This window comes from Nycticebus coucang, chromosome 3 (assembly GCF_027406575.1).
Source record: "Nycticebus coucang isolate mNycCou1 chromosome 3, mNycCou1.pri, whole genome shotgun sequence".
In the NCBI taxonomy this organism is placed as follows: Eukaryota; Metazoa; Chordata; class Mammalia; order Primates; family Lorisidae; genus Nycticebus; species Nycticebus coucang.
Genome location: NC_069782.1, coordinates 94,302,713 through 94,313,947, shown reverse-complemented (window position 1 = coordinate 94,313,947; position 11,235 = coordinate 94,302,713). Strand labels below are relative to the sequence as shown.

The 11,235-nt window shown below is 40.0% G+C and overlaps 1 protein-coding gene across 1 annotated transcript in view; it reads right to left on the bottom strand.

Moving 5' to 3' along the window:
* Nucleotides 1-11,235, bottom strand: part of CFAP70 (cilia and flagella associated protein 70) — a 116,977-nt gene that overhangs the window by 3,678 nt on the left and 102,064 nt on the right. Inside the window, exon 26 of the mRNA XM_053586138.1 lies at nucleotides 10,717-10,818. Coding sequence (XP_053442113.1) covers nucleotides 10,717-10,818 — 102 coding nt within the window. The remainder of the gene's footprint in view (nucleotides 1-10,716; nucleotides 10,819-11,235) is intronic.

Below are 11,235 nucleotides of genomic sequence, written 5' to 3'. Positions count from 1 at the left end.
GAAAAGCTTCATTTTTCTCTGCTGCATCCCTTTTAATAAAAAGATTTGTTATGTAAAATTTAGATTCAGTCGAAAGGCCTCACTTAAAGGACCAGGAAGGTCACAAATGTCCTCAAAGCCACAGATTTCCCAACCCTTCCCTTTCTACCATATTTGTTTCTCTCCTGCTATAGGGAGGCAGCACCCCCAATAACGTGAGGATCCAGAATAGCCAAAATGATTTTGAAAAAGAATTTTTTTGCTATTATAAACATCCCTGAAATAAACAATTCTTATACATCTCTTCTTCAGTTTTTTTAGGATTATATATAGATATGACATTGCCAAATTGTAGATATGAATGTGACTAAATAATGCCACATTGCACTTAAAAGTGGATATACCAGTTTATATCTACTAGCAATTATGACTTCTCATCAAAGATGGTAATACCATGCTTTAATTTTTGCTAATCTGTTGGTTGTGAATTTCTGTCACATCTTTATTGTAAATTGCATTCTCATGCTTATAAGTGATGCAGATCTTCTTGTCATCCATGTATTGACTTTTATAATCTCCGCATCAGCACACTGCATTTTCCTACCCTGTGCTCATTTTTAAATCAGGTCATTTGTGGAGTTTTTCCCCTCATTGTGGAAATTATTTATATAACCTATTTGTTAATACTTTGTTAGTTACAATGTTGCAAATGTTTACAACAAAGCCCTTAAAACTTTATTGTTATGTCTTTTTTATACAGGAGTTTCTGACCTTAAAGTAGATAATTTATTCTTTTTTTTTTTTTTTTTTTGTGGTTTTTTTTGGCCGGGGCTGGGTTTGAACCCGCCACCTCCAGCATATGGGACCAGCGCCCTACTCCTTGAGCCACGGGCACTGCCCAGATAATTTATTGATACTTTATTTTTGGCTTGTGTTTTTACAGTTCTAAAAAATCTTCCCTATCCCTAGGGCACAGGGGTATTTGCTATATTTCTTCTAAAGCTTTAAGATTTAGGTCTGTACAGCAGTTAGAATTGGGGGGAGATATAAGGTAAAGAATTAATTATTATTTTTATTTATTTATTTATTTGTGGTTTTTGGCCAGGGCTAGGTTTGAACCCGCCACCTCTGGCATATGGGACCGGTGCCCTACTCCTTGAGCCATGGGCGCCTCCCAAGAATTAATTATTTTTTATATGGATAGTAGCCCATTGCCCCACCAATATAGAATAGTCCAGTTCCTCATTGAGAGGGGTGTTACATTGCCTTTTTAAAATAGCTATATTAAGGTATAATTTACATACCATGAAATTCATTCATTTTAGGGTTCACTTGTGCAATCATCTCCTGAATTCAGTTTTAGAAGACTTCTATTACCCCAAGAAGTTCTGTTATGTCAGTTTCATGCTTGTTTTCAGAGTCTACCCTTCGCTCTAGGTAACCATTGATCTGTTTTCTGTCTCTATAGTTTTCCTTATTTCAAATAAATGGAATTATATAATAGAAATAGTCTTTTATGCCTTACTTCTTTGACTTAGCACGTTTTTGAGGTTGGTCCATATTGTTACATCAGAATTTCATTTTAACTACTAACTAGTACTCCATTGTATAAATATACCTCATTTTGTTTATTCATTTACTGATGGACATTCAAAATGTCTCCAATTTGGGATTATTAAATTTTGTGATTAAAATTCACATGAAAATCTTTGTGTAGACATGTTTTCATTTTTCTTGGCTAGGTATGGAGAAGTAGAATTGCTGGGATATATGGTAAATGTATGTCTAGTTCTTTTGATTTTTTTTTTTTTTGAGACAGAGTCTATGTCACCCCTGGTAGAGTGCCGTGGTGTCAAGCTGTCTCATCACCCCCATAAGATGGATGCCAGTGGCCTCACAATGGCCTCACACCACCTCCAGGTAGGAGGAAGGGGAAAAAGAGATAAATGAAATGATGCCAAGTACCATTACTTTTAGATTGGTCTGGATCGGGCCAGACAGAACAAGATAAGAACCAATGAGCCAAGTACTGTCACAATGAGGGTTAACAAGTTAAGTGCTGTGACAAATTGTTTTACTTATTCACTAATTGCCAGGTCTGCTTTATATGACCTTTATGTTACCTATCTGCTAATCAGCTAAATTGCAAGGTTCACTTCTGTAAAAAGTGTCATTGTGACCCCGTGCTTGCTTTTTGCTTCTTTTGCCAACTTTCAGCCCACCTGTTTGGCCCTTTGCCAACTTTTAGACTAGAAAAACCCCAACTTTAGACCCCTCAATGCTCTCTCATTTAGTCTGCTTTAGACTTTGCTGAGACAGTCCCGCAGTTAATAAAAGAATCCTTTTTAGACTTCTAAATTGAGTCAGTGGTCCTTATCTTGCCCCATAACACCTCAGCCTCCCAAGTAGCTGGGACTACAGGTGCCCCCACAACGCCTGGCTATTGCAGTTGTTTAGTGGGTCCAGGCCAGGTCTGAACCCTCCACTCTCAGTGTATGTGGCTGGCGCTGTAACCTACGGGCGCTGAGCCTGTTAAGTTCTTTTAGAATCTGCCAAACTGTTTTTCAAACTGGCAATGCCAATTTACAACCCTACCAGTAATGTATGAGGATTCCAGTTTATCCACATCCTTCGTTGTCTGTCTTTTGGATTTAAGCTATTGTAGTGGGTGTGTAATATGGTGGTGTCACTTTGCATGATCTTAATAAGGTATCTTGAAAAATGTTTTTGAGGCTGGGCGTGGTGGCTCACACCTGTAATCTCAGAACTTGTGAGGTCCAGATGGTTGGATTGCCTGAGTTCACAGGTTTGAGAACAGACTGAGCAAGAGTGAGACCCTGTCTCAAAAAAAATAGACAAGTCTCAGCGCCTATAGCTCAGCAGCTACAGTGCCAGCCACATACACTGGAGCTGGTGGGTTCGAATCCAGCCCAGGCCTGCCAAAAAACAATGAGAACTACTACCAAAAAAAAATAGCCGGGCACCTGTAGTCCCAGCTACTTGGGAGGCTAAGGCAAGAGAATCACTTGAGCCCAAGAGTTTGAGGTTGCTGTGAGCTGTGATGCCATAGCACTCTACCCAGGGCGACAGCTTGAGACTGTCTCCAAAAAAAAAAAAAAAATAGCCAAGTGCTGTGGTGAGCACCTGCAGTCCCAGCTACTTGGGAGGCTCAGGCAAGAGAATTGTTTAAGCCCAAGAGTTTGAGGTTGCTGTAAGCTATGACGCCACAGCACTCTACCAAGGGCGACAAAGTAAGACTCTGTCTAAAAAAAAGAAACGAAAAGAAAAATGTTTTTGACATAATTTTAGGTTAAAGACAAATTAATTTTAGGTTAAAGACAAGTTACAACAACAGATCTTTCCTCTTTCTCTCACTCTACATATACATGCATATGCATATATATATGTATATACATATATAGTAGTCCCCCTTATCTGTGGTTTTACTTTCTGCAGTTTCAGTCAACCTTGGTCCACCGTGGTCTGAAATTATTAAATTGAAAATCCCAGGAATAATTCACAAGTTTTAAATTGCACATGGGAGAAATCATTTCCACTCAGATCAGGAACCAGGCAATGATTGCCCACTGTCTCCACTGCTTTTTAACATTGTAATGGAAGTCTCAGCCATTGCAATCAGGCAAGAGAAGGCAATCAAGGAGATCCAAATAGGACCAGAGGAGATCAAACTGTTACTCTTTGTAGACGATATGATATTATACCTGGAAAACCCCAAGGAATCAACTACAAAACTCCTAGAAGTGATCAAGGAATACAGCAACGTCTCAGGTTACAAAATTAACACTCACAAATCTGTAGCCTTTATATATACCAACAATAGTCAAGGGGAAAAAAACAATCAAGGACTCTATTCCCTTTACAGTAGTGCCAAAGAAGATGAAATATCTGGGAGTGTATCTAACTAAGGACGTGAAAGATCTCTATAAAGAGAACTATGAAACACTGAGAAAAGAAATAGCTGAAGATGTCAACCAATGGAAAAATATACCATGCTCATGGCTGGGAAGAATCAACATTGTTAAAATGACTATACTACCTAAAGCAATCTACAGATTTAATGCGATCCCTATTAAAGCGCCTCTGTCATACTTTAAAGAACTGGACAAATTAGTACTTCGTTTTATATGGAAACAGAAAAAACCTTGAATGGCCAAGACATTACTCAGAAATAAAAACAAATCAGGAGGAATCACACTACCAGACTTCAGACTATACTATAAATTGATAGTGATCAAAACAGCATGGTACTGGCACAAAAATAGAGAGGTAGATGTATGGAACAGAATTGAAGACCAAGAGGTGACCCCAGACACTTATCATTTGATTTTTGATAAGCCTATTAAAAATATAAATTGGGGGAAAGATTCCCACCATTCAACAAATGGTGCTGGGTGAATTGGCTGGCGACCTGTAGAAAACTGAAACTGGACCCACACCTTTCTCCTCTAACAAAAATTGACTCTCACTGGTTAAAGGACTTAAACTTAAGACATGAAACAATAAAAATTCTTAGAGGGAGTGAAGGGGAGACACTTGAAAAAATTGGCCTGAAGGGGCAGCACCTGTGGCTCAAGGAGTAGGGCGCTGGTCCCATATGCCGGAGGTGGCGGGTTCAAACCCAGCCCCGGCCAAAAACCACAAAAAAAAAAAGAAAAAATTGGCCTGGGAGAATAGTTTATGAGGAGGATACCCCAGGCAATTGAAGCAACATCAAAAATACATTACTGGGATCTGATCAAATTAAAAAGCTTCTGCACTGCCAATAACACACTAAGTAAAGCAATAGACAGCCCTCAGAATGGGAGAGGATTTTTGCAAGTTGTATTTCCGACAAAGATCTAATAACCAGAATCCACAGAGAACTCAAACTAATTACTAAAAACAAAACAAAACAAGTGATCCCATTTCATTGTGAGGAAGAGACATGAACAGAAACTTCTCTGAAGAAGACAGGTGCATGGCCTACAGACACATGAAAAAATGCTCATCATCTTTAATCATCAGAGAAATGCAAACCAAAACTATTCTGAGATATCATCTAACTCCAGTAAGAGTAGCCCACATCACAAAATCCCAAAACTACAGATGTTGGCGTGGATGTGGAGAAAAGGGAACATTTCTGCAGTGCTGGTGGGAATGCAAGCTAGTACATTCCTTTTGGAAGGAAGTTTGAAGAACACTCAGGGATCTAAATATAGACCTGCCGTTTGATCCTGCAATTTCTCTTCTAGGTGTATATCCAAAGGACCACAAATCATTTGGCAATAAAGATATTTGCACCATATTTTTCACTGCAGCTCAATTCATAATTGCCACGTCATGGAAGAAGTCCAAGTGCCCATCGACCCATGAAGGCATTAATAAATTGTGGTATGTGTATACCATGGAATACTATGCTGCATTAAAAAAATGAAGACTTTACCTCTTTTATGTTTACATGGATGGAGCTGGAAAATACTCTTCTTAGTAAAGTATCTCAGGAATGGAAAAAAAAATCCAATGTACTCAGCACTACTGTGAAACCAATTTACAACTGCTCACACAAGCATATGATAAATGAAACACAACTATAGCCTAGGATGAAGGAGGGAAGGGGAGGGAGAGGGGAAGGGAGGGGGATGGGTCGATAGAGGGAGGGTTGGTAGGGGGACCACACCTATGGAGCATATTGCAAGTACAAGTTGGATCTATCAGGTGTAGAACACAAATGTCTTAATCCTGTAATTGGGTAAAAGAGGTGAAGGCTATGTTGTTTAGTAGGATGTAAGCACTCCAATTTGTACAAATAATCAACACATTGAATCCCATAATGGCATAAATGTATTTATGATCTATGTACAAATGATTCAATTAAAAAATAATAAAATAAATAAACAAATAAATAGCACATGGGCATTCTGAGTACCATAAAATCTCCTGCTATTCTGCCTGGGATGTGAATAATGCCTTTGTCCAGTGTTTCTATAATGTAGACACTGCCTGTCAGCCAGTCACTTAATAGGCTGACTGTCAGACTGACTGTCACGGTATTAACAATGCTTATGTTCAAGTAACCCTTATTTAGTGGCCCCAAGGCACAAGAGTACTGATGTTGACAATTGGATCAGCCAAAGAGAAGCTGCTAAATGTTTCCTTTACATGAAAAGGTGAAAGTTCTTGACTTAATAAGGAAAGAAAAAATCATATGCTGAGATTGCTAAAATCTATATAAGAATAAATCTTCTATCTATGAAACTGTGAAGAAGGGAAAAGAAATTTGTGCATAGTGTATATAGAGTCCGGTACTATCTTTGGTTTCAAGTATCCATTCAGGGTCTTGGAACAGATCCCCAGGGGCAGAGGGGGAAGTACTGTATATATAAATATACAAAGGGTGCCAAAAAATGTACGCATATTTTAAGAAAGGAAAAAACTGTATTAAAATTGTAATATTCAATACATAACGATAACGAAAGGTAAATACAGGTCACATTGAACATCCCTTATGATGGCAGAAGACAAACATGATTTCACTATTACATATTTAATACAGTTTATTCCTTTTTTTTTTTTTTTTTTGTAGAGACAGGGTCTCACTTTATGGCCCTCGGTAGAGTGCCGTGGCCTCACATAGCTCACAGCAACCTCCAACTCCTGGGCTTAAGTGATTCTTTTGCCTCAGCCTCCCGAGTAGCTGGGACTACAGGCGCCCGCCACAACGCCCGGCTATTTTTTGGTTGCTGTTTGGCCGGGGCTGGGTTTGAACCCGTCACCCTCGGTATATGGGGCAGGCGCCTTACCAACTGAGCCACAGGCGCCGCCCTATTCCTTTCTTAAAATGTGTATACACTTTTGGCACCCCTGTGTGTGTGTGTATATATATGTATATATGAGGCAGATATGAGGCAATTTTAATACTGCAGTGTGTTTTAAGTGTATTTTCTAAAATCAGGGATATCCTCTCATTTAACCATAGTACAATTATCAAAATCAGGAAATTAATATAGATACAATACTATTATCTAACCTACAGACCTCATTCAGTTTTTTCCAATTGTTCTAATAATGTCTTTTATTTATTTATTTATTTATTTGAGACAGTCTCATTATGTCACCCTGGGTAGACTGCCATGGTGTCACAGCTCACAGCAACCTCAAACTCTTGGTCTTAAGCAATTCTCTTGCCTCAGCCTCCCAAGTAGTTGGCACTACAGGCGCCTGCCATAATGCCCAGCTATTTTTCGGTTGTAGTTGTCATTGATGTTTGGCAGGCCCAGGTTGGATTTGAACCTACCAGCTCTGGTGTATGTGGTTGCTGCCCTAGCCACTGAGCTACAGGCACTGCGCCAAGTTAAATTATTTTCAAAAGAAGTTCAAAGCACAGTAAGTGTACACATCAAAATTAAAAGCTCTTTAAATTGTTTATATGGTATATCATTGTTATAATAAATAAATATTTTATTGTTATAATAAATAAACACCGGCTTATTTCTTTTTTTTTTTTTTTTGTAGAGACAGAGTCTCACCTTACCGCCTTCAGTAGAGTGCCATGATGTACACAGGACTCACAGCAACCTCTAGCTCTTGGGCTTCCGCGATTCTCCTGCCTCAGCCTCCCAAGCAGCTGGGATTACAGGTGCCTGCCACAACGCCCGGCTATTTTTTGGTTGCAGTTCAGCCGGGGCTGGGTTTGAACCCGCCACCCTCGGTATATGGGGCTGGCGCCCTACTCACTGAGCCACAGGCACCACCCAACACCGGCTTATTTCTAAAGTGGGTGCAGGGTGGTGCCTGTGCCTCAGTGGGTGGGGCGCCGGCCCCATATACCAAGGGTGATGGGTTCAAACTCGGCCTGGGCCAAATTCCAACAAAAAGTAGCTGGGTGTTGTGTCTTATCTGGAGGTTCTGGAGAAGAATCTACTTCCAAGCTCGTTCAAGTTGTTGATAGAATATAGTTCCTTGTACTTGCAGGATGAAGGTCCCTATTTCCTTGCTGGCTCTCAGCAAGAGCTGCTGTTAGTTTCTAGATATCACCCACATTCCTTGACATGTAGTCCTTCTCCATCTTCAAGCCAGCAATCATATGTTGGCTGCTTCCTATATTTCAAATCTGACTTCCTTTCTGCTCCCCCATCCCAGAGAAAACTCCCTGCTTTTAGAAGATTCACCTGATTGGGTCAGGCCCATCCAGATAATGTCTGTTTTTTAAGGTAAACTGATTTGATACTTTATTTACATCTGTAAAATATCTTCACAGAAGTATCTAGATTAGTATTTGATGGAATAATCTTGGAGGAGAGGGCTACCTTCAGAATTCTACCTAGCATAAAACCTCATATTTGAAATTATATGATTTCCTCTTTGACCCATGAATTAATTATAATCGTGTTTTAGGTTTCCAAACATATATGAGTGTTTTGGCCTGTATTTTAGTTATTAATTCATAATTTCACTGTAGTGTGATCTATATGTATTTGTTGAATCTCTCTTTGTATTCTAGCATGTGGTCAACTTTTATGAATAACTCATTTGTGCTTTTATTTATTTATTTTGCAGTTTTTGGCCGGGGCCAGGTTTGAACCTGCCACCTCTGGTATATGGGGCCGGTGCCCTATTCCCTGAGCCACAGGCACCGTCCAACTCATTTGTGCTTTAAAAGAATATGTGTCAGGGCAGCACCTGTGGCTCAAAGGACTAGGGCGCTGGCCCCATATACCAGACGTGGTTGGTTCAAACCTGGCCCCAGCCAAGAACTGCAAAAAAAAAAAATAGACTATGTGTCAAAAAAATAAAAGAATATATGTCCTTTAATTGTTAAATGCAGTGTTCTACATTGGCGTTTGAACTCAAGCTTGTTAATTGGGTTATATATCTGTATATATCCTTTTTTTCTTTTCTTTTTTTTTTTTTGAGACAGTTTCACTGTCACGCTCTGTAGAGTACAGTGGTGTCACAGCTCACAGAAACCTCAAACTCTTGGGCTTAAGTGATTCTCTTGCCTCAGCCTCCCAAGTAGTTGGGACTACAGGTGCCCATTACAATGCCCAGCTATTTTCTTGTTACAGTTGTTTAGCTGGCCTGGGCCATGTTTGAACCCACCACCTTTGGTGTATGTGGCTAGTACTGTAACAATTATGCTATGGGTGCCAAGCCATTTTCCTTATTTGATCTATAAGTTTCTGAGATAAATATAGTAAGATCTTCTATATTGACTTTTTTAGTTTAAAGATAAAGAAATTGAATCTCTATAAATTTAAGTGACTTGCCCCAGATCCCATAGCTAGTTGGGGTAGAGCTAGGGTATTTCAGGTATTTCTTTTTCTTTCTTTCTTTCTTTTTTTTAAGACAAGAATCTCACTTTTTCACCCTCGGTAGAGTACTGTGGTGTCATAGCTCACAGCAACATCACACTCTTGGACTCAAGTGATTCTCTTGCCTCAGCCTCCCAAGTAGCTGGGATTACAGGTGCCTACCACAATGCCAGCTATTGTTAGAGACAGGGTCTCACTCTGGTTCAGGCTGGTCTCAAACTTCTAAGCTCAGGCAATGTACCTGGCTTAGCCTCCCAAGGTATTTCTCATATTGAAATTTGGGATATTTACTTCAAAGAGAAAATCAAGTAATTTTTATTTTTGAGACAAGAGTCTCACTCTGTGCCCTTGGTAGAGTGCTGTGGTGTCATAGCTCACAGCAACTTCAAACTCTTGAACTCAAGTGATCCTCTTGCCTCAACCTCCCAATAATCTGGGACTACAGGAACCCGCCACAATGCCCAGGTATTTTTTAGAGACGGAGTCTTGCTCTTGCTCAGACTAGTATACAACTCCTGAGCTTAAGCAATCCACCGGTGTTGGCCTTCCAGAGTGCTAGGATTATAGGCGTGAGCCACTGAGCCTGGTCAAAAATCAAGTAATTTTTATTTTGTTTATTTCTTTCATAATATTATAATAATATAATTTGGGTCATATTGGCCAATGGAAAACTGAGTGCTGCTGTCATTAGTCCCAATTTGATCGTAGCTTGATATGCAAGTTATTCAAGTTTAACTACGGGAGAATTTTTTTTTTTTGAGACAAAGTCTCACTTTGTCACCCTCAGTAGAGTGCCATGGCATCACAGCTTACAGCAACCTCAAACTCTTGGGCTTAAGCGTTTTTCTTGCCTCAGCCTCCCGAGTAGCTGGGACTGCCCACGGTGCCCACCACAATGCCTGGCTATTTTTTGGTTACAGTTGTGATTGTTGTTTAGCAAGCCCAGGCTGGATTCAAACCCATCAGCCTTGGTGTATGTGGCTGGCATCCTACTCACTGAGCTATGGGCACCGAGCCATGAGAATTATTTTTAACACGTAAAAGTAGGCACTTATCATGAACTCCCACAATACTTTCTACCCAATTGCCCATCTGAATGAAGGACCAGCACCCTCAACCAGAATTTTGACAGGAAGAAATGATTCAGAAAGACTAGTAAAGCATCTCCTTCACTAATTCTTACCTTAGTTTATGTTATGGTATGATATCAATCTACTTTTACAACTTCATTTCCAGAAAATCATAAGTAAATATATTATTTTAAACACATGCCAAGTAGAAGCTGCCCAGACTTGACATCTCCTTTGGCATCAGTATAGTACAGAGCTCATCAGACCTCAAATATCACGCATCTGCTGGTCCTGGCTTACTTGGTACCTACCTCTGTGTTCTAAAGAGGAAATGTGTAAGGATAATAAACACTCACCTTTAGGCAGACCAGAGCCAGATATCCCCAAACTTCAGCATTGTAGTTGTTTAATGCATTGGCTTCAGAGAGAGCATCCTCAGCCTCTGTGAGCTCCTCCAGCTTGACAGAAAAGGGAACGGTGTGAGTTGTGAGTCAAAGAGCTTTCACTTTAGCGAGCTGAAGTCAGCCTAGCTGAAACCACTATGTCCAAGTAATATTGATGTATGTGACCTATACCAACATCAGAACTCTTTCTTCAAATAAAACCTTATGCAGTAGTTCAATATGTAAACCAATTAAAAGTGGAACCTGTCTGATTAAAAATATAAGTAGAAGCAGGGTACAGGACCCAACACCTGTAATCCTAGCACTCTGGGAGGCCAAGGTGGGAGGATTGCTTTAGCTCAGGTGTTCGAGACCAACCTGAACAAGAGTGAGACCACATCTCTACTAGACATAAAAAAAACTTGCTGGGCATCATGGCACCTGTAGTCCCAGTTACTTGGGAGGCTAAGGGAAGAGGATCACTTGAGCCCA